We start from the raw sequence: 24,999 nt of genomic DNA on the forward strand, positions 1-24,999 counted from the left end.
ACATACACAGGATAGTATAGTTTAATTTTAAAAATGTAAATCAATGAACCTGAGAACCATTAAAACACATTTGGAAAAAATATCACAGATGATTTACCCCCCCCCCCCCACTTTAAAAAAAATCGAGTTGCTCTATTTTAATAGGATTTAATTTTTTAAAGTTATTACAAGATAGAAAACTTACGTTAAATAAGTAACAACAAATGCTAGAGAGAGAGAGAGAGAGAGAGAGAGAGAGAGAGAGAGAGAGAGAGAGAGAGATGATGCCACATTGCATTCACACTGCGAAAGTATTTTGATTTACACACTTTAAAATTTAGAATATTGATCAATAAGTAGCCTTTTGGAATTTGATTTAAACAGGATGGGGGGAGGGGGGGGGGGTATATACTCTACGCACATCGATATGAATCTCCGACTAAGACACAGTCGATTACGTAGTTATAATTTCGAACAATTAATGAACGGGGGGAGGCCGAGGGGGATGCTGGTAGTACTGTTGTTCATTGGTAGTCTAGCTATTCGATATATACTTGTTTTCCTCGGGCTGTATTTATTTATGACGAGTAAATACTCGTGGGTAAATGTTATTTTTTGCTATTAAAGCTTGTAACGTAGGCCTATAATGTAGCATAACTTAACTTGAAAGAAACTATGTAGCTTCGATATCGTATTTGGAATAATGTAGAAAAATATCAAGATAAGCTTTATCTTAAGTCGGCATGTCATAACAACAAGGAAACATAAGCTCCCGAGAGCTTTTAGACCGACAAAGGATAAGTCTTCGGTTGATCGAAAAATTATGCTCTCTATAAAAAAAAGTTCAGGAAACGTTAATGAAAATTTTAGCGAATTATTCATGATACAACTTGTCTTCAAATTGCAGGTGGCGCCCCCGTCGTGACAACTGGAAAAAAACAACATGTCCGACAAACTTAGACGATTGTTTTCAGAAAATACAGGTAAGTAATTTATGATTAGTAATTTGATTAGACCATTACAACACAAAGTAGCTGACAAATGTGTTTCGAATGTGTCTGAAGATCCCAGCTGGCATCAGTACAAAAATGTGAGCCGGTGTCCATGAGTGGATCTATTGCAGAATTAGAGCATTTAATTAGGCCTAATAGTTTAATCTTAGCCGCTCGCCACACTAACTTCATTAACTAATAAGTTGTGTTCGTTCCAAATTTAGTTATTATTTCAGATTATTTTATGTCAAAGACATCAACATTTTTGCCGCATTCCCCACCAAATGCAGTGTTTACTAGACAGCAATTTAAAAATAAAGGGGCATGCTATCAGATGTGTGTGTGTGGGTGGGTTGGGGGTGGGGGTGGGCTGTATAATTAGGAGGGAGGATGCAAAATAGCAATTCCAATGTATCCACTATAATTTTAGCATTTACAATTCTTTAAGCATTACAATTAATCCAACATTCTGGTCACCTATATGGCTATAGATAAAAAGAATAAAGAAAGCATTCTGGTTCATTTTAAAAACAACTTAACAGTTTTCTTTAACTATACTGATAAATGGCAGGGACTCCTGCAATCTTGTGCATGGGAGTAAACACTGCAAATGAGTAAAAATCTCTTTTCTCCTTCCCATGATGCACATCATGATGTTTGAAACTTCAGTGTCCATAGTGAATAACCAACAATTTCTATACATGTACAAAATTAATGAAAAACTTAAAGTGGAGAAATTAATGTTTTTATACGCCATTTACAAAACACGGACAAGTCACGGATGCACGGAAATAGAAAAAATAGTACAAATCACGGATTCATTTTGCACGGATAATAAAATTGTCCGTGCATTTTTTAAATTATAGAATCAATTGATTTGTGACTTCGAATATATTTTGAATTGTTTTGTGTACACCCCAGGGAATATATGTAGTTAGAATCTATCAGTCACAGAAATTTTCAGTACAATGTGACGTTACCATAATTGTTTTGTCACAAACATTTGTCCGTGATTTGTATGCAATATTTCCGTGTTTCCTTCATTACATTATAATAAACATGTAAAAACTATATTTTTTCATAATACAAGTATTTTATCATTATTTCATATAAATTCTTCAATTTACAGAATTTCCATAAACTTTGGTATCCGTGACTGGAAAGAAAAATCTGTCCGTGATTTGTATGCAATATTTTTGTGGTTCCTTCATAACATTACAAACATGTGAAATTTACAAACGGAAGACTATATTTCTTTCATATTACAAGTATTTTATCGTTATTTCATATACATTCTTCAATTTACAGAATTTCCGTAAACTGGTAACCGTGGCTGAAAAAAAATCTGTCCGTGGCTTGATAAATAATACAAATCATGGATTCATTTTGCACGGATGATAACAATTTTCGTAAATTTACAAAAAGTGTATCATATGTGTACTAACTTGTATTTGACTTCCTAATTTGTTTAGTACTAAGTGCTGAATTTTGGCATCATGGGTGAAACATATGAAGGGAATTTACTGAAAATTTCGTTGTTTATGCAATCCATTAAATGGGGTCTCATTGCTTCTGTACTAAACATAATGTGTTCTGGGAGTCCACCAAAATACAACTCCACTGCGATTGCAATTGCATAAACACCACAGTCACTTCCATATTTCTGAACATCTGAATTCATAATGTGAACAGTAATATTTTGTTCCGGAGAATGCATTATATTTGCAATGCTCATTTGAGCAGCGGATGAAATCGAATTTGACATTGCACTGTCATAAAATTTTACAGATAAAGATATGAAATAATTGACATTCCGTTTTTAACAAAATTTACAGATCAATAAAACTGAAAACTAGAAACACATTTATCATTATTATTTATCGTAAACACATAAAATCACAATCTGACTAAAGTACAGACCTATATTATTATATATATAGGATCTGATACAATCTGACTAAAGTACAGACCTATATTATTATATATATAGGATCTGATAACTCTCCATAAGAGGTCATGTTCTGGTGAACTTTGTATTTGCATATTGCATCATAATTTGATCCAATCAGATAACGCGTTTCAAATATATAATAATATAGGTCTGTACTTTAGTCAGATTGATAAAATCACGGAAATTGCAAAAAAAAAAAAAAAAAGAGTCACTGACGATGTTTTTAAAGTCGCGGACGATTTTAAAGTCACGGTCCACGGTCGATTTTATTAGTCACGGATTCACAGATACCAAAGTCACAAAAATTCTGTAAATTCTTCTTATTGAAGAATTATAAGAAATAACAATGGAAATAAAATATTATTCTTGTATTATGAAAGAAGTATAGTCTTCTGTCTGTAATTTAGTGAAAATTTCGCATGTTTATAACAATTACAGTGACGTCACAATGCACGAAAAATGTCTGATTCTACCTACATATATCCCCTACCTACTTGCACACAAAAAAATTCAATGCATGTTCGAAGTCACAAATCAATAGCATATTCTATATTTTAAAAAATGCACGGAAAATTTTATCATCCGTGCAAAATGAATCCGTGATTTGTAATTACTATTTTTATCTATTTCCGTGCGTCCGTGTTTTGTCAACCTCCGTTTTTATAATTATCAACAGTCTGATGGACTGCATTTCTTTTCTGAAGATGACCACTTGCTGTTTTTCAAAAAGCTTCTAAAAAGGCCTTAGTATAGACCCAAATGAAACACTGTAAATTTGTTTTGCTGTGGAGTCTAAGTAGTGTTTCTGTAATGTCTGTAGAATCTGAGTTGTGTTTCTCTATATGTCTTTAAGATTAGTGTTTCTTAGAGATGTACAATTTTATCGGAATATCATTATTTTTTGTTGTGCGATATGTACTGTGATATGAAGAATACAATACTAGTATTTTGTACATGATTTTGAATTCTGGAAATAATACATTTAATCAGTCAGACTTTTGAATTACAATATGGAATATTGGAATTACTATTTTGTCTCCAATTCCATCGTGGTTTCTTCCAACAAGATCTTGTTTTTCTATGTTAACTTGGCAACTTTTTCGTTAATCAAGCATGTTTAGAAGTGGAGGGGGGCAAATGGAGGAAAAAGTTGCCTCATATTTGTCTGAAAATTCTTGGTTAAATGAGCAAGAAAATTAGTTAAAGGGACTGGTTCACGATTTTTGATAAAAATATTTTTCATTTTTGATGTTAAACATTAGAAATATAACTCATTTAATGTTGACAGCCAAAATTTTGACCTTCTGAATGCAAGAATGAAAGCATTATTTTAGCCTTAAATATGTGTTATGTAAACAAAGACTCTAGTCTTTTTATGTAAACAAACAAACAAGTGAAATATTGATTTTGTAATATAATGCATCTTAATTTTGCATAGTCACAAATTTTAACTTTAAGATGACACATTTCACCTCAAAAATGCTTGAAATATGAAAGATATAATAATACTTTGATCGATATCCATTTCTTTTGAAAATTTCGTAAACAATAGCATACCGCAATCTTTGTTTACAAAACAAATAATAAACTCTCTAAAATGAGCTTCTGTGATGATGTATAACCTTAATTTTCATGTGAAATCTTTCAAACACATTAGACAGTAGATTTTGTTCATTGAAAGTGAAAAACAAAATTGTGGGTAAAATCGTGAATCAGTCCCTTTAAATGCCCAAATCCCAAAGAAGGTATCCTTCACTTAGCTCAGTAAATGAGTTCAGTTTATTAGTTCAACCTTACATTTCCACTACCATTTGCTGGGTTGTTGTTAATGGTGTTCACTTGTGTCTCATTAATGTTAAACTTCAATCTGATTTTGCTAGCTGTGGCACTGAGATGCTCTGTCTTCTGCTGGACATCTTGGTGTCTGTTATGTGGGAGGCCAGGGTCATCAGCATAATCCGGTTTCTCGAGGATTGAGGTCGATCTCCACTACAATCCTTATCTTCTACCTTGTCTGACGTTTCTTATGTCCCAGTCAATTACCGGGAAGAATAACATGGGGGATAGAATACGTCCTTGCTTTACTCCGGTGTTCAGTGCAAAAGGCTCTGCAATGGTTGTTATGTATCACTCAGCACGTATACTTCTCATAGAGGGACTGTCGTCCATGATACGAACCTGCTGCCATTTTCACAAAATTCTTACTATTAAGATGAAAATTTTAAAACACTGTATCTTTAATAATTCTTCTTTTATATATTTCTGAATGAACAAAACAAAATAATAGGGTGATAGAGCTTGCATTCTTACTCACGGCGTACTATCATAGTTACACTCAAATGAGTATAAGCATGATAAGGCAGAGACAAAATTTTTATCTTAGTCATAAGTTTTTTTGGTGAAAATGGCAACAGTTTCTTTTGAATGCAGTAGTGATACAGTCTCATGGTGCAAGCTGATGAAAGCCTCTCAAAATCAACAAATACAACCTATAACGTGCTGTTCCACTTGCGTGACTACTCCAGGATCTGTCTAAGTATAAATATGTGGTCAATACAGGATTTCCCCCTTCTGAATTGTGCTTGTTCCTGGCGTATTATGTGTCTTCTATGGTAGCTCAGAAATGCGTTGTAGTATGAAGCGACTGAAGACCTTGCTGGTAAGAGAGAGAAGTGTAATCCCACGCCAGTCATTACAGTCTCCAAGGTCACCTTTCTTAGACAGCTTGATGATGACTCCTTTCTTCCAGTCATCTGGAATATCTTTTTTGTTATCATTCAATACTCACCTCGGTTTCAACTTGAAAATTTCAAAGTATTTGTATCTGCTTGATCAAAACATGCATTCTAGTTCAACGCACAAGCTTTCAAATTCACAAAAGTGTTTAAAACAACTTGGAAAGTGCTTGAAAAAATATAAACCAATGGCAAGTTAAACAATTTAAAGATATTGATTTCCATGTACAAATTGTTAATATTGGTGAACATGTATACTGTACTATTAGCTAATTCAGACCACATATCTGGTAATAGTATGACTTCTTCAAGGTTTAATTATTGACAAAGTTTATTTCAAATAGTATGATTAATGATTTCTTGAAGACAGTTCAAATGATTACTAAATGGATGATATTTTTCTTACATTGTAGGATTTGATGAAGTTTTGATACATGATAAGCTCTATGTATAGATAGGACCCATCATAACAATGGAGAGGAGTGTGGGGTGAGTATTTATACTTATAACCAGGGCCACCACAACACTTTGTCATATGGGGACTGGATCCCCTTTAATTGGGAAAATCTTTGTTTTTTGGGTGTTTTTTTTGATAAATTGGGGGGAAAAGAGTTTACTGTCTTTTTCATCCAAATAAAGTTTAAAACATAATAACAAAACAGTTTTATTTATATTTTCAGTTCTTGACTTTATTTATAATTTTTTGAACAATATGTGTTCAATTCATAAATTTATGCTTTTGGGATATTTTGCTCATAAAGTTGGGAAAATGGGTGAATTTTTGTCACTTGTCTGATGACTTTGAGAGCCCTGGTAACTTTAGAATTCAGATATTGTTAATGTGATCTACCATGGAAACCCCTCCCATTTAATCTAATCTAATTTCTGGTCAAATCTATGATTTTTAGTGCTTATTCAAAAGTTATTAAATAATGATTCGTATATACAAATGAGAAAAAAAGTATTAATGTTATAGAGTTTCAAGAGGTATTTGTTTTAAGGAGGACTGTGTATATTCTCTGTAAACAATTAGTACTGTTACAGTATCATTAACAATACTGTATGAAGAACATGAGGAGATGTGTATTAATTCTAGCTGGACCATGTTTTGTTTAATTGATTTAACACTGAAATCATGGAGTGGACGGATTTTCCATCCAAAGTGAAACATGGGTCATGTTTCATCATAGGATCAATAGAGAGTGATAGACATTCTGTCAAGAAGTGGAAAATTAAGCTGTTTTCCATCTTAGACCAGACTGGTCACATGACTCACAATATAAAATTTTATCATGTACTGTTCATGTATATATGTCTGTACATGAGGTCTGTCAAATCTCTGTCAAATTGCAGAATGTGAAATCACTATTCTTTTCCATAACAGCATATGAACAGATTAATGATAATAATTTTAGAATTATAGCAAATTTAACTTAATGATTGATATGTAGTAGTGAGATTTATGAAACTAGATGTACTGTCTTGCAATGAAGGACATAATAAATCAGTAGACAATAAATTTTGCTTTGATATCTGGAGATTCTGAATTTACGAAAGATGATTTTGTATGTCTTCTGGAATTTGTTCTGTATGATTAACTAAGCACAGTAAACCACACTTATAGTGAACCACCAGGCCAGCAAAACTTAGTTCGCTATCATTAAACTTCGTTATACCCAATATTTTCATATTTATTTTATTCTTGTAGGGGAATAAATATCGCTTTAAAATAAACATGAATTTGTTACAAGTGTGTTCATCATAAGCCTGTTTTACTGGAATATCTTTGTTGGTAGGTCTCGACTGCAGACCTTGTTTCAACAGCTGGAGAAAATTGGGGGCAAGCAGGCCAGGAACCAAACCAGCACTGAGGATCTACAAACCATACGATATGTTACATCGAAAATCTACCAAATCCTCAACTCACAAGGTATTCCTCAAACATTTAAATCTACCAAATCCTCAACAAACAAGGTATTCCTCAAACATTTAAATCTACCAAATCCTCAACTCACAAGGTATTCCTCAAACATTTAAATCTACCAAATCCTCAACTCACAAGGTATTCCTCAAACATTTAAAATCTACCAAATCCTCAACTCACAAGGTATTGATCAAACATTAAAATCTACGAAGTCCTCAACTCACAAGGTATTCCTCAAACATTTAAATCTATCAAATCCTCAACTCACAAGGTATTCCTCAAACATTAAAATCTACCAAATCCTCAACTCACAAGGTATTCCTCAAACATTTAAATCTACCAAATCCTCAACTCACAAGGTATTCCTCAAACATTTAAAATCTACCAAATCCTCAACTCACAAAGTATTCCTCAAACATTTAAATCTACAAAGTCCTCAACTCACAAGGTATTCCTCAAACATTTAAATCTATCAAATCCTCAACTCACAAGGTATTCCTCAAACATTTAAAATCTACCAAATCCTCAACTCACAAGGTATTGATCAAAAAATCTACCAATTCCTCAACTCACAAGGTATTCCTCAGACATTAAAATCTACCAAATCCTCAACTCACAAGGTATTCCTCAAACATTTAAAATCTACCAAATCCTCAACTCACAAGGTATTCCTCAAACATTTAAATCTACCAAATCCTCAACTCACAAGGTATTCCTCAAACATTTAAATCTACCAAATTCTCAACTCACAAGGTATTCCTCAAACATTAAAATCTACCAAATCCTCAACTCACAAGGTATTCCTCAAACATTTAAATCTACCAAATCCTCAACTCACAAAGTATTCCTCAAACATTTAAAATCTACCAAATCCTCAACTCACAAGGTATTCCTCAAGCATTTAAATCTACCAAGTCCTCAACTCACAAGGTATTCCTCAAACATTTAAATCTATCAAATCCTCAACTCACAAGGTATTCTTCAAACAGTTAAAATCTACCAAATCCTCAACTCACAAGGTATTGATAAAAAAATCTACCAATTCCTCAACTCACAAGGTATTCCTCAGACATTTAAAATCTACCAAATCCTCAACTCACAAGGTTTTCCTCAAACATTTAAATCTACCAAGTCCTCAACTCACAAGGTATTCCTCAAACATTTAAAATCTACCAATTCCTCAACTCACAAGGTATTCCTCAGACATTAAAATCTACCAAATCCTCAACTCACAAGGTATTCCTCAAACATTTAAAATCTACCAAATCCTCAACTCACAAGGTTTTCCTCAAACATTTAAATCTACCAAGTCCTCAACTCACAAGGTATTCCTCAAACATTTAAAATCTACCAAATCCTCAACTCACAAGGTATTCCTCAAACATTTAAATCTACCAAATCCTCAACTGACAAGGTATTCCTCAAACATTTAAAATCTACCAAATCCTCAACTCACAAGGTATTCCTCAAACATTTAAATCTACCAAGTCCTCAACTCACAAGGTATTCCTCAAACATTTAAATCTATCAAATCCTCAACTCACAAGGTATTCCTCAAACATTTAAAATCTACCAAATCCTCAACTCACAAGGTATTGATCAAAAAATCTACCAATTCCTCAACTCACAAGGTATTCCTCAGACATTAAAATCTACCAAATCCTCAACTCACAAGGTATTCCTCAAACATTTAAAATCTACCAAATCCTCAACTCACAAGGTTCCTCAAACATTTAAATCTACCAAGTCCTCAACTCACAAGGTATTCCTCAAACATTTAAAATCTACCAAATCCTTAACTCACAAAGTATTCCTCAAACATTTAAATCTACCAAATCCTCAACTCACAAGGTATTCCTCAAACATTTAAATCTACCAAATTCTCAACTCACAAGGTATTCCTCAAACATTAAAATCTACCAAATCCTCAACTCACAAGGTATTCCTCAAACATTTAAATCTACCAAATCCTCAACTCACAAGGTATTCCTCAAACATTTAAAATCTACCAAATCCTCAACTCACAAGGTATTCCTCAAACATTTAAATCTACCAAACCCTCAACTCACAAGGTATTCCTCAAACATTAAAATCTACCAAACCCTCAACTCACAAGGTATTCCTCAAACATCTGAATGTTAGATGTGTTGTCATGTTCTGAATGAGATATATGATAAATAAGATCAATGATTTTTATTATACATACTGCATTGATATCTGTTCTAGTTTTTGATTTTACAGGGATTTTATTGTTATTGTGTCCATTGTTATTCAAATGTGGTTCTCAATAATATGAACTTGAAGCATATAAATTTGTTGATTGATGAGAGAGAGAGGGAGAAAGAGAGAGAGAGAGATGATAATGATACCTGTTCAGAGATAAATAGAAAGAGAGAGAGTTGTTATGATTAATATTAAGAGATAGAGAGATAGAAAGGGAAGAGCTGTTATGATACCTGTTTAGAAATAGAAAGAGAGGGTTACTATGATGCCTAGATTATAATTTTAGCCTCTGGTATCACAGAGGGTGAGTATAAGATTTGAGGTGTTATCTTATTCCTGTACGAGATCTCGGTATGTGTTACGGAGTGTAGAGGGTGTACAGGAACTGTATGTGGCTGTGATAGGTAATGATCCCACTAAACATTTCTAGACTGGGTGGTTGTGATAGGTAATCATCCCACTAAACATTTCTGGACTGGGTGGTTGTGATAAGTAATAATCCCACTAAACATTTCTAGACTGGGTGATAGGTAATGATCCCACTAAACATTTCTAGACTGGGTGGTTGTGATAGGTAATCATCCCACTAAACATTTCTAGACTGGGTGATAGGTAATGATCCCACTAAACATTTCTAGACTGGGTGGTTGTGATAGGTAATCATCCCACTAAACATTTCTAGACTGGGTGATAGGTAATGATCCCACTAAACATTTCTAGACTGGGTGGCTGTGATAGGTAATCACCCCACTAAACATTTCTAGACTGGGTGGTTGTGATAGGTAATCATCCCACTAAACATTTCTAGACTAGGTGATAGGTAATCATCTCACTAAACATTTCTAGATTGGATGGTTGTGATAGGTAATCATCCCACTAAACATTTCTGGACTGGGTGGTTGTGATAAGTAATCATCCCACTAAACATTTCTAGACTGGGTGATAGGTAATGATCCCACTAAACATTTCTAGACTGGGCGGTTGTGATAGGTAATGATCCCACTAAACATTTCTAGACTGGGTGGCTGTGATAGGTAATCACCCCCACTAAACATTTCTAGACTGGGTGGTTGTGATAGGTAATGATCCCACTAAACATTTCTAGACTGGGTGATAGGTAATCACCCCACTAAACATTTCTAGACTGGGTGGCTGTAATCATCCCACTAAACATTTCTAGACTGGGTGATAGGTAATCATCCCACTAAACATTTCTAGACTGGGTGATAGGTAATCATCCCACTAAACATTTCTAGACTGGGTGGCTGTAATCATCCCACTAAACATTTCTAGACTGGGTGATAGGTAATCATCCCACTAAACATTTCTAGACTGGGTTGGTGTGATAGGTAAACATCTCACTAAACATTTCTAGACTGGGTGGTTGTGATAAGTAATCATCCCACTAAACATTTCTAGACTAGGTGATAGGTAATCATCACACTAAACATTTCTAGACTGGGTGATAGGTAATCATCCCACTAAACATTTCTAGACTGGGTGGCTGTAATCATCCCACTAAACATTTCTAGACTGGGTGATAGGTAATCATCCCACTAAACATTTCTAGACTGGGTTGTTGTGATAGGTAAACATCTCACTAAACATTTCTAGACTGGGTGGTTGTGATAAGTAATCATCCCACTAAACATTTCTAGACTGGGTTGTTGTGATAGGTAACCATCCCACTAAACATTTCAAGACTGGGTGGTTGTGATAGGTAATGATCCCACTAAACATTTCTAGACTGGGTGATAGGTAATCATCCCACTAAACATTTCTAGACTGGGTGATAGGTAATCATCCCACTAAACATTTCTAGACTGGGTGGCTGGTTTGATTGAAGGTGGAATAATCCATATTCCATATTTTAATCAGAATAATCAAATCAGTGAGTGAACTTTTATTGTAATACAAGTGTTTCATGGCTTGAATGTCAATATACAGGTTTATATAGATTAAAGGTAGATTTTTGGTATGAAACAGAGTTGTTTTAGTTCAGGAAGGCATGATTAGCATGATGAGTTTGTTAATTGGATACCTGATGCTTGATGCATTGTTGTTATGGATTTAATAAGGGAGGAATATCCTCTTTGCAGACAAAGCCCATCGCGACACAGTCCTCAAAAACACAGGCTGGATTGAACTCATTCTGGCTACTTTAAAGGTAAATAGAAGAAAGAAGTTTTCTGGCTTTTGTGTTGGTTTGATAATTACATTGAATTAAATGTGTATTCAAGGAAAGATTTACATGTAAATCACTAACTGACTCCATGGTCTTTTAAAGTTCACCTGATTTAATTTATCAAAGAAGTCCTAATTTATGTGTATTTTTTTCTGAATATTAAAGGATTTGCTTTCGTGTCTTGTAGAGTACGAGTGACAGAGCAGTTCTTGTGAACACAATGCAAATTTTAGCAGAAATTGTCGGAAAAACTCGTGAGTATTAATAGAGAAATGTTCCACATGAAGTAACATTGGAAATTGCCATCCCAGAATGTTACAGATTCTGTCACCACATGTTTATATCATTCTACCCTGCACTTTCTAAAGTACATTTTTTGTGTGTAGGTCATTCAAGACATTTCTGACATCTTTTCTAACATTATATTTTCATCTCCTCTGTATGATTCCTGAAATAAGTTTAAATTTTATATTGCGGTAGAATCACCATATTTCATATATCGGCCTGCTTGGTTAGCTCAGTGGTTAGATCACCTATCTAGTGAGGATGCAGGGTTCGATTCCCAATTGATCCAAAGTTTTTCTCCCCTCATTTGCGATTATAATGATAATGTCCATATATATTATACAACCTTTTGTAATATATTTGAGCTGACTTCACAATTTTATCTGCCACAACCAGGAACTATCAAAATATGCAAACTCTAAAACAAACCTGATAATATACCCCCCTTTTGTAGGAACATGATAGGATGAAAGTGAATTGTACCCAAAATGTCACAAGAAATTAAATATTTCATTGAGAAATGTTGTGTATGTTCTTGAATTACAATCACCTGTTGACATGTATGTATACAGTACCCGCAACGTTATTCTTGACATTCCTATCGTGCTCTATCGTGCGTGTATCCTATCGTATCGTGCGTGTATCCTATCGTATCGTGCGTGTATCCTATCCTATCGTGTATCAGGTTTTCCGTTTTCTATCGTGTTTTGCGTTTATCAGGTCTATCGTGTATCGTGTTTTGCGTGTATCAGGTTTTCCGTTTATCGTGAAAATCGTTTATCGTGTAGCTTCGGAAACTATCGGGATCGTATATAAAATCTAATGAAAAAGTACGATACTTTCCGAAATCTTTATTCGTTTTGTTAAAGAAGCTATTTTTAGGAATCGAGGAAAGACGGTATATTTGAAGGAGAACATAAAGTTGTCGATTTTAAGGCAGAAGAAGAGCTATTTGTCTGTCCAGAGAGAGAGTGAAAATTTATCACAATTTAATTCTAAGTAGTCTGGAAAGTAGGACAGTAAACCGAGCACAGTAAATCTGAAAGCTCCTTCTTCTGAAGTTCATAAACATTTGTTTGTCTAGAAACAGTTATTTGTAATTAACACTAACAGAAAAATAGGGAGTTCCGATTTGAAAGAAAAATCAGTAAATTACATTGTTTATCACAAACATGTATATTTTAATAATGGTTCTTTTTCTTCCGATTTTTTTTCCACGTGTATGCTACTTATATAGCAACTGCTGAACTTGTGCGCGTCCTTATATCTGATTTTGTGTATCACCCGTGTTTTGACAGCTAACATTCTCAGGGACATTGTATTTCACACATTTAGAAGATTAAGTTTTAAAAGGGTGCAAGGGTGTTGCATCCCCCAAAATTCTGCTCAACTGGGCACGATTCCGCTGTCATCGTTGTTTTGTTTTTTTATATACCTTGTACATGTACACATGTACCAATACTCGTACGTGTAGATACTGGAAATTTATGTTGGTTTTGATGATTATTTGAATTTTTTTTACACACTAAGCGTTTCAAAATTGCGAATTTAAAACAAGCCGGGTTTTGTTTATGTTTTTTAAACAGTTTATTTATGTTTTGTTAACAAAATATCAATTCAAATAAATATGTTCCAATTACTTATGACTATCAATTATCAATCATAGTGTAAAAATATCTAACAGGTGTAGTGGGGTTGATTTTTTTTTAAAGCGGTCGTTATGAAAATAACTTGAGATGTTGAATGAGCGGTGAACTTAGAGCTTGATGCAAAATAACCCCCTCCTCGCTACACGCACAATATTACTTGGTTTTATTTCATACTCAAGGTAATATACATTAGCATAAGAGAGCTACTGAAGTTTTAGAATCATTGGCTGATAAAATTCATATAGATATCAAATAATGAATTCAATGCCGTATATATATATTTTTTTTTTTAAATTTTAGCTGTGATGGCATTAAAAACAAAACAAAAAACGTACGACTGTAGATTAAAGAAATTATATGGTACAAAACCGATTAATGTTTTAAACAAATGTTACCGCGACGGGGACAGGTAGCTGATAGTCATCCCGCGATGAGAACGCGGTTTTCCTGAGTTACCTATAGATTACCGCGTTAGATTTTTTTCCCATCGCGAGAACGCGGGAAACAAGAAATCCGCGTTGTCCGTAATGTAGGTATATAATGAACATTGAAATCCTTCAATATTATTATCAACATAATGTAAACATAATGTAATTATGTTGTAGGTATCAAAATTTCGTTCCGTCTAAACCGTTTCTAAATTTACAACATTTCTATCAGGTTTTCCGTTTATCGTGAAGATCGTTTATCGTGTTTTGCGTTTATCAGGTCTATCGTGAAGATCGTTTATCAGGTTTTGCGTTTATCAGGTTTATCGTGTATCCTATCGTATCGTGCGTGTATCCTATCGTATCGTGCGTGTATCCTATCCTATCGTGCGTGTATCCTATCCTATCGTGCGTGTATCGTGTTTTATCGTTTATTATGTCAAGAATAACGTTGCGGGTACTGTACATGTACCTTCATACATCATGCTCATTGACAGACTGTCTATCCAGTCCTGCTATTTGTTTTCAGAGGTTGAGAACTTTAACTGAGTCTTGTTTTTCATTTCAACAGAGAGCGTGACCTAGTACTGTTTATTGTTTTTGACAGAGGTCATGACCTTTAACTTAGCACTGTTGGTTGTTTTTGACAGAAGTTGTGGCCTTTAACTTAGTACAGGTTGTTTTCAAGATCGTAGCATCTAGCCTAAGGACAAGGTATGGTGACTGATTTGTGCCATTTTACAATTTGCCATCTTTTCATTATTTTGAGGCGAAAAGTTGCTGATATTATCAATTTGTCGTCTTTTTGTTATTTCGGGACAAAAAATCGCTAACCTTTGTTTTGTTGTCTTTTTGCCTCAGAATAACAAAAAGACAATAAAGTGTAAAATGGCACAAATCAGCCACCATTCCTAGCCCGTAGGCTAGCCGCTACAATCTTGAACGCAGCCCTGTTAGTTGTTTTTTTATAGACGAGGTCATGACCTCTAATTGTTAACCTAATACTGTTAGTTGTTTTTGACAGAGGTTGTAACCTTTAACTTTTTAAAATAATGTGGGGTTGTTGTTTTGTTTTTTTACAGAGTTCATGACCTTTAACCTAGTAGTGTTGTTTGGTTGGGGTTTTTTTTTTTTACAGAGGTGGTGACCTTTAACCTAGTACTGTGTTGTTTTTGACAGAGGTCGTGATCTTTAACCTAGTACTATTTTTTGTTTTTGACAGAGGTCGGGAAACGAGCGAGCATACTGGTGAGTGCCAACGCGACTAACATTCTCTTCCAAGTTATATACCGTGAGTCTGAGGACCATATGTCATCCGACGAAACCATGATGCTGGCTCACTTTGTCCTCGGCAAACTTTCTCAAAAAGGTACCTTGGTTAACGGTTTATTTAGGAAAGCATCCATCTAATCATTCTGAATTCTGAAATGATAATGCTCAATGTGTAATTACAGTTGTATATTGACATATTCAGAATTAGTATAAATACAGTGCATAGTTAAGAAAGAATTGGGTGTCATTCTGAATCCCACTAAATTGTGTACCTGTAGTACTAAAGAATTTTGGTTTGATTGGAAATAGTTGTTAACAGAAAAGATTGACATGGTTTTCTGATTCTTCTCTTTAATGTTATTTCAGACCGTAAATTTGCCACCAAAGCCCGGCTTAACTTAGTCCTGCTGGTCACCTTGAACCTGATCAAAAACAATCTGTATAACTTCAAGAATCTGCAGTCACTGCTACAGGTGTTCAAAGCCTACACCAACAATAGTAAGTGTGTGTATGTTTGTGGAAGATGTGTATGTGTGTGAAAGGTGTGTATGTGTGTGGAAGGTGTGTATGTGTGTGGAGGGGGTGTGTATGTATTTGGAAGGTTTGTATGTGTCTCGAAGGTGTGTATGTATGTGGAAGGTGTGTATGTGTGTGGAGGGTGTGTGTGGAAGGTGTGTATGTGTGTGGAAGGTGTGTATGTGTGTGGAAGGTGTGTATGTGTGTGGAAGGTGTGTATGTATGTGGAAGGTGTGTATGTGTGTGGAGGGCTGTGTATGTATGTGGAAGGTTTGTATGTGTCTCGAAGGTGTGTATGTATGTGGAAGGTGTGTATGTGTGTGGAGGGTGTGTGTGGAAGGTGTGTATGTGTGTGGAAGGTGTGTATGTGTGTGGAAGGTGTGTATGTGTGTGGAGGGTGTGTATGTGTGTGGAGGGGGTGTGGAAGGTGTGTATGTGTGTGGAGGGGGTTTGTATGTGTGTGGAGGGGGTTTGTATGTGTGTGGAGGGGGTGTACATTTGTGGAGGTTGTGTATAACCTGGTTCCTTGTTTTTGACAGGTGTGAATGCATCATACCTGGGTAAGCAGAACTCGATCCCCCCGATGTTCCGAGTGATTCAACAATGTGGAAGGAAACACACAGCCATCCTAAAGCTGGCGCTGGACATCCTGACAAATCTGACCAAGTCTAGTAAATATATCACTGTCTAGTAAATATATCATTGTCTAGTAAATATATCGCTGTCTTCAGCATTTATATCAAGCAGATTCTGTAAGTGACAGTATTTACATGGTTAGGGCTAATTATCAATCATTATTAAAGTATATAGGGCAAATCACCAGTGTAAAAGAATATAAATTAAATGTGTCAGATATGGGGAAGAAATCTTATCGAATGAAACGATGCCCAGGAGGCTCAAAGATTTTTATGTTGCCTAATGGAAGCACTTGCTTCGTGTTTTCACTGTGTATTTTGTTATTGAAATGTAAGTCTTTGTGAAAGGCACTGTTTGCATGCTGTTGTATATATACATAAACACTGGGTTAGACACTTATGCTAGTCCGGTAGGCTGTGGCTAGTGAAAATATGATTGGGAAAATAAATATTCTAGACTTTTAAAAATCAGTAGTCTAGCAAGTTAGTGCATTGCTCTATCCAGGAAGAAAAAGAATTATTATCCCTTTGTAATTCATTGCCAGAGGGAATATAGTAACGGACATTTGTGAATGTGTGTAACACTGAAAATGTAGACGCTTTACTAGCCACATTTTTTGCTCGATTGATTTGATACTTCACAGGTAGCTTTGGTATCAAGAGAAGAAAAACCCTACTCATATTGAGTTTGAGATTGTCCAGCATCTCTGTCAGAGAGGAATATTGAGGGGGGTGAGGGAGAGGTGGGGGGGGGGGGGGGGGTCTCCTCTTACAGTTTGCTTTGATATTGAGGCTAGTGATACAGATAAGAGGTATCTACTTCACTAGCCCTGAGGGCCAGCTAACAGGAACATAGATAGACATCCTGGCCTGAGCTTCATTGCTAATATTTATATATACAGTAAGACGTGGTTGCAGCATACAAACTTCCATGAATTAACAGTTATTACAGTCATCCATATTCCCAACTTCTTTAGAAACAAAAAAGGAGTCATTAGATATAAAAATTTATATGTGTATTGATGAAGCAAGAAGGGATATTCCTGGTGCTTTGATCAAATTACCGTATAGCGGGTTTTTTCCGCGGGGGGGATAAATTTGGCTTATTTTTGCAGTTAGATAGCTTTCTGCCAAAATTTCACTCGCCAAATATGTGCTGAATTGCAGTTTCAGTATTTGCAAGAGAGATAACTCTTCCTTGTCCGCCAAAATTTATTCTGCTAAAATTATTAGCATACCTTTGAACCAACAAATCACCAAATTCCAGGCCCGCAGAAAAAACTTGCTCTACAGTATATTGCATCTGATATCCTTGCCATGATTTTGATAAGGGCACCTGTTTTGTCAGGGAACAATGCAGCCAGAACAATAGGGGGGGAGCATGTGCCACACTTGCTGGCTCTTTACCATGACTGGCATCAGCTGGACACCAAACACAGACATGTCAATCTCAGAAAAGCCATTCTGAACATCCTGAAAAATATCACCAATCTTCGTAAGTCACTTTGCACCTGCTTTTGTTGTTATATATATATATCTATATCTATGTTGCCTAACCAGGTGAGTAAGCTGGTGATGGTCACTCACAGAGATGGTGGTCACTCACAGAGGTGGTGGTCACTCACAGAGGTGGTGGTCACTCACAGAGGTGGTGGTCACTCACAGAGATGGTGGTCACTCACAGAGGTGGTGGTCACTCACAGAGATGGTGGTCACTCACAGAGATGGCAGTCACTCAGAGATGGTGGTCACTCACAGATTGTGTTAGGACACTGTGACAGTCATTAGTAGTGTCCTTGTAATGTCTTCACTTTGTAAGAATGTATGTAAATCTCAATGTGACACCACTGCAGAGTCACCATTTAATCCAACGGTGGGGTATGTTTCTCTGATGGTGGGGTATGTTTCTCTGATGGTGGGGTATGTTCCTTTGATGGTGGGGTATGTTTCTCTGATGGTGGGGTATGTTCCTCTGATGGTGGGGTATGTATCTCTGATGGTGGTATAACGTCTTCCTCTGACAGTGGGGTATATAACATCTTTCTGTAATGACGGGGTATGTGATGTCTTTCTGTAATGGCGTGGTATATAACATCTTTCTCTACTGGCGGAATATGTGACGTCTTTCTGTAATGGCGGGGTATATAATGTCTTTCTCTGACAGTGGGGTGTATAATGTCTTTCTCTGATGGTGGGATATGTAACGTCTCTCTGTAATTGCGGGGTATATAATGTCTTTCTCTGATAGCAAGGTATGTAACGTCTTTCTCTGATGGCGGGGTATGTAACGTCTTTCTCTGATGGCGGGGTATGTGACGTCTTTCTGTAATTGCGGGGTATATAATGTCTTTCTCTGATAGCAAGGTATGTAATGTCTTTCTCTGATGGCGGGGTATGTAACATCTTTCTGTAATGGCGGGGTATGTAACATAATGTCTTTCTCTGATGGCAGGGTATGTGACGTCTTTCTCTGATGGCGGGGTATATAATGTCTTTCTCTGACAGTGGGGTATATAATGTCTTTCTCTGATGGCGGGGTATGTAATGTCTTTCTGTAATGGCGGGGTATGTAACATCTTTCTCTGATGGCGGGATATGTGACATCTTTCTCTGATGGCGGGATATGTAGCTTCTTTCTGTAATGGCAGGGTATTTAACATAATGTCTTTCTCTGATGGCGGGGTATGTGACGTCTTTCTCTGATGGCGGGGTATGTAACATCTTTCTGTAATGGCGGGGTATGTAACATTCTTTCTCTGTGTTTGTTCAGTGTGTGTCTCTTGATCAGTTCACAGAAATTAGAATATGTTGATGTACATTAAACAGAAATACAAATGTACACATGTTATAGAATATGTTGATGTACAGATGTACAGTTTGAGTTATTGCCCTTTAGGCTCAGGGAGGAAGGCCCTGGCTGATGCTAACGGGATCCAGGTTTTGTACGACAGTGCCCAGGAAGTTATCGACTGTCGAGAGATGGAGGGTCTGATCCTACTGGCAAGTGTCATCATGAGAAAGTGTTGTCCCAGAAACAAACTCCCACTGGACAAACTGCAGAGTCCTGTAAAACTAGATCTACCGGAATCTGAGCTATACCCATCAGGACAAGGTATGTTTCTAGTGACCCAACAATGAAGTTATATTGATGGGATTCTGTGACTTATACTGTTAGAAGAGTATTTGTTCATTAGTATTTCTGATAAAAAAAAAATACCCCAGTTTTTTCACATTCTGAAAATGATTAGTCACATTTGGTAATTGTTAATATAATTATTCTGGTTGTGTGAGAGTATATATTCTCACATTATCACCAGTGTGAGATCAACTTTACCCATGTGAGACAGCCATGTGAGATTTTTCTGTCTCACACTGCTGTGACGTCATTTGATTGTGATGTCATATATTTTCTATGATTTACATTACACGGTGAAGATTTACGTTACATGGTGAAGGAAAAATATTTTGCATTGTTATCTTTAAATTTTAATGTATATAGCTTTCTAGTGGATAACCTTGGGTTTTTTTAGTTTACACTTTTAGTGTAAACCATTTTCGGGTATGCTCTTTCTGCCTATCTAATTAGTTTTTCCATCCAAGTTCAAATGAGGATTTTGATATTTTAAAATTTTCTCGAAACTCCTAAATTTATGCACTAAACTCTAGATAAAATGTGAGAAAAATAATCCTTCATTATTTACTGGTGTGGGATAGGGAAATCCCACCTCTTGAACAAAATTCGCTATCTAGTACTCGGCAAAGCCTCGTCCTAGATTGCGAATCTTGTCCCCTTGGTGGAATTTCCCTATCTTACACTCATACTAATGAAGGATTTTATTAATCCTCAGTCTCTCAGTTTGAGAATGATTAGTCCTCATTCTGCTAATATCAAATGATTATTCCTTATTCTGTCCTATCCCGTGGAGATCCGAGTTAGAATAGGTCCTTAGTACCCCTTGCTTGTTGTAAGTGTCCATGAAATGGAGCGGTCCTTGGGATGAGACTGCAAAAACCGAGGTCCCATATCACAACAGGTGTTTCACGATAAAGATCCCTCCCTGCTCAAACGCCATAAATGCTGAACACAGACCTAAATTTTGCAGCCCTTCACCGGCGATGGTGACGTCTCCATATGAGTGAAAAATTCTTGAGAGGGACATTAAACAATATTCAATCAATCAATATTCTGTACATATCAAAATGATTGTAATGCCACATTCTGTCCATATTAAACAATTTAAAAAAGAAAGTTCTGATTTAAACATTTTTCTTTAATAGTCAATTGTCATTACCTATTCATTTATTGTAGTAGTTTGTGTAACAATAATTATAAGTTTTAATTCTTTAGATGTGGTGAATGACAATGGCTATGGTGGGAATTCCCAGGACAGCGACAACAGCTCGCTAGAGGAAGACGACGACATCGACTCGGATGACGAACGATTCAAAACAGAAGATCACTCTGAGGAGGTACATTTCATACTGTAAATCAAAACAAACATGTGGAGGCCAAGCAAGGTTGATTGAAGTGTTGTTGGCAACATTTTAAGGTAGTGATTGACTGTTTTGTAAATCTTGCACTGGTGCATGCATGTGTAGTTTATATGTGTGTGTTTTGTACACTGCTGGAACAGCGCTGTGAAAAAGTGAAGATAACAAACAGTGATCAGTCTCATAATTCATGCCGTACCAATGTATTGTAACTAAGGCAAAAACTATTCAACACTGTTTCAGTTTGCATTTTATACAGTTTTGTGTTTGAGACCCTTAATACTAATTTCGATTCATTACTTGTTACTTCGATTGATAACGCCCCCCAAAAATAACGAACAAGCTTAGAAATTACTTGTTTCAGCTTCAGTTTCACTTTGTTATAAAATTGGTGGTATAGAATACAACAACATTAGAAAAAACTGTTCCAGCTGCTAATCACATTTCTGTGAGGAAATGACATCACAATAGAATTTTAACTAATGAAATGGAATTCAAATTGCATGTACATGTACAACTTCTAGTTGTTTATGAATTTACGTTCACAGTGGTTTACAAGAAGTTATCTTAATTTTTATAGTAATTTACTTTTGCTCATTTGTGAATGGTAAATCTGGATAAAAACACTGCTATGGGCACAAGACAAACAATTTCATGTAAAGTAGGTGAATTTGACTATCAAGAGAATTTTGTTACATGTTAATGAGAACCATGTTGTAACAGTCATACTATTAATGAGAACCGTGTTGTACCGGTCATATTGTTAATGAAAACCCTGTTGTACCAGTCATACTGTTAATGAAAACTGTGTTGTACCGGTCATACTGTTAATGAAAACCCTGTTGTACCGGTCATACTGTTAATGAAAACCCTGTTGTACCGGTCATACTGTTAATGAAAACTGTGTTGTACCGGTCATACTGTTAATGAGAACCCTGTTGTACCAGTCATACTGTTAATGAGAACCCTGTTGTACCAGTCATACTGTTAATGAGAACTGTGTTGCACCGGTCATACTGTTAATGAAAACTGTGTTGTACCGGTCATACTGTTACCCTGACATGAGTACATGTATTTTTTCCACGCAGGCTGATGACGACACTAATGAATACATGGTTTTTTATTAGACTGATGACGACACTAATGAATAAATGTATTTTTTTAGGCTGATGACGAGACACTAATGAATAAATGTATTTTTTAAAGCTGATGACGACACTAACGAATAGATGTTTTTTTTTTAGGCTTATGATGACACTAATGAATAAATGTATTTTTCCCCCAGGCTGACGATGACACTAATGAAGCCCCAGAGCCGTACAAGAGGACTGCGGAGGATCTGAGAATGTACGACAATTTCTTCCCAGAATTGTTTGAAATTGAGGTCAGTCTTTACCTTTCATCATCAAGATTTACCATTTTGTACATTTAACAGATTTTACATTTCATAAGTGCTGTACAATTAGAAAATAGCTATCTTCTCATTTGCTATTCGGACCGTTATTGCTGATTTAATGGTCGCAAACAGTTTTACAGGCATTAATGGTCGCAAATAACTATTGAGAATATTGTTATTCCCATTCTAATGCAATTTATACATTTTACTTGATGTTTACGTCTTATTTCATTGACGTCCCATTAGAAAGCTTACCATCTTGTTAATGCTCATTTAATAGCTTCAGACATCTGGACCCAGTTGCACAGAAGTTTGTTAAGCTTAACTGATAGTTAACGTCTAGTTAACAGTGTAAATGAAAGAGTTAATGACAAATTAACTGTCAGTTAAAGCTAACCAGCCCTCATGCTACTGGATCCAGTGCATTAGCCAATCAAAATGCAGATTACAAAACATTTGCATTAGAAAGTTTTAACACTTTTTCCAACATAAACATAAAAGCACTATAATCAACTGGCACTATGAATGTAGTTACTGTGTTATTTTGTGAATGTGAGATAGTGTACCACTGCTTATCAACTTATTCTAGTTACTTTGTACCACTGTACATCAGTACCACTATATATGTATGTGTGTGTTTGTTTAGGTATCTGTGTTTTGCATTCACAATCCATTTAATTCCTTTTTATCAGCCTCAGGATGATGATGACGAGCCCTCAGCTTCTATTTATATTCCAACTGGTAACATTGACTCGTACGGATCTGTGCCCAATGAACCGGAACCACGGCCCGCTGGCCTCCGAATGCCAACTGCTTCCAGCTACTCCAGCTCAAAAAGCAGTGGATACAGTTCGCTTCATTACGACACAGCGGACTTTGACTCTTACAGTGGTACCCGATGTGACTCTGCCACTGCCATCAACCTTAAAACTGGGACCAGTGTGTTCTCATTGGATGGGCCGTTATCGCAGCCAGTCAAAGCTCCGCCCAGTGCCAAACCCAAACAACTGCTGCCAAAATCAAACAGTTCGTCCTCATCATCGCTTCGAAAACAAAAAGGAAGTAAGAAAGTGTCAAAGGACAAAAAGAAGAAGACGTCTTCCGTCTCATCCACGGCTGGTTCGGGTGCGAGACTAAATGAGATGGAGACAGAGTTCTGTAACGCACTGTGTATCACCCCATTCCCCTCATCCAGCAAAGAATTTGACCTTGACCGAGAAGGCTACAGCAGTGATGAGGACGAGATGGAACAGTACCTTCACAACCCAATTGTGTTCCAGGATTTGGCCGGAACCACCAAGAGTGTCTTCAGATTTGAGAAGTTAGCATACCCTGACTTGGTAGGAGGGAAGACAGGCCAAAGTCTGGAGGGGCTGTACCACAGGAAGTTTGGAGTGCAGAGGTCTGTTGGTTTACAACCTTCTCATGTCAAGCTGAATTGATCTAGAAATTACAGTTTTGATATATAATTGATAGAATCTCAAGAGTATGATAGTGGGGAACTCCACTGAGGGGACAATTATTATAATAATGAAATAGGGGACAAGATTAGCAGTCTAGGAAGATCAAGGCTTTGCCAAGTCTTAGGCAGTGAATCTTGTTCCCAAGTTAGAATATTTATGTATTCAACTCAAGTTAAGGTATGAAGGACTTTTTTTTCATGATTTTTGCACAACTTTGTGGATTCTTTCAGGAATTTTGAAGCAATTCAAAATTATGAATTTGAAAAATCTTTTTTGAACTTAAATGTAAAACTAACCAGACAGCGATAAACAGTAACAGTATGTGTATCCAAAAGTAATTTACTCTTTATGCGTAAGCTAAAAATCAGAAGACCGTTGAATGTCTCGGAAAAAACTCATCAAATTGATGGAACAGTTTCAAATATTATCTAAAAATATTCTTCATTTGAAAACAACACAAGTGTTCAAAGATCACTATTTAGTTGTACCCCATTTATCGAAATATAGCAAATAGCACATAAATCATCCCCTAGTGCAAACATCCGTGGATCAAAGGACCCCATTGGAAATAAGCTTTCGAGCTTTCATGGGTTATCCTTGGTATTTATGTTTGTATGTATGTATATACCGAATAAAGATTTATTTATTTATTTATAGCGACTGTTAGATGTATTGTTTGGGCAGAGCTGGTAAATGTTGGATGTATTTGTGTTTGCAGAATGAAAGTGTTTGAGGACATAGACCGAATGATTCACCCGGAGCATGTGATAGACCGTGTCGTGTATGATGTGGATACTCTAGTAGCCCGGGCCTCCAGCGCTTACACCCCTGCCAACTCCAACCTCAGTAACAGGGACCAGATGAGGTATATAAAC

The 24,999-nt window shown here is 36.1% G+C and overlaps 1 protein-coding gene across 2 annotated transcripts in view; it reads left to right on the forward strand.

Moving 5' to 3' along the window:
* Positions 1-877: 877 nt before the first annotated feature.
* The window catches only part of LOC125651005 (cytosolic carboxypeptidase 1-like), a 39,873-nt gene continuing 15,751 nt past the window's right edge, over positions 878-24,999 (forward strand). Inside the window, exons 1-14 of one of the 2 annotated variants that reach the window (XM_048879605.2) lie at positions 878-962; positions 6,071-6,146; positions 7,454-7,587; positions 11,904-11,971; positions 12,177-12,243; positions 15,574-15,720; positions 15,990-16,121; positions 16,679-16,810; positions 18,123-18,269; positions 19,671-19,886; positions 21,123-21,244; positions 22,551-22,649; positions 23,354-24,063; positions 24,843-24,989. In XM_048879605.2, the coding sequence (XP_048735562.2) occupies positions 6,130-6,146; positions 7,454-7,587; positions 11,904-11,971; positions 12,177-12,243; positions 15,574-15,720; positions 15,990-16,121; positions 16,679-16,810; positions 18,123-18,269; positions 19,671-19,886; positions 21,123-21,244; positions 22,551-22,649; positions 23,354-24,063; positions 24,843-24,989 (2,138 nt within the window). In that variant the 5' untranslated portion in view covers positions 878-962; positions 6,071-6,129. Of the gene's footprint in view, positions 963-6,070; positions 6,147-7,453; positions 7,588-9,587; positions 9,610-11,903; positions 11,972-12,176; positions 12,244-15,573; positions 15,721-15,989; positions 16,122-16,678; positions 16,811-18,122; positions 18,270-19,670; positions 19,887-21,122; positions 21,245-22,550; positions 22,650-23,353; positions 24,064-24,842; positions 24,990-24,999 lie in introns of those variants that run through there. The other variant, XM_056167138.1, reaches the window with a different exon arrangement.

This window comes from Ostrea edulis, chromosome 5 (genome assembly GCF_947568905.1).
Source record: "Ostrea edulis chromosome 5, xbOstEdul1.1, whole genome shotgun sequence".
Lineage (NCBI taxonomy): Eukaryota > Metazoa > Mollusca > Bivalvia > Ostreida > Ostreidae > Ostrea > Ostrea edulis.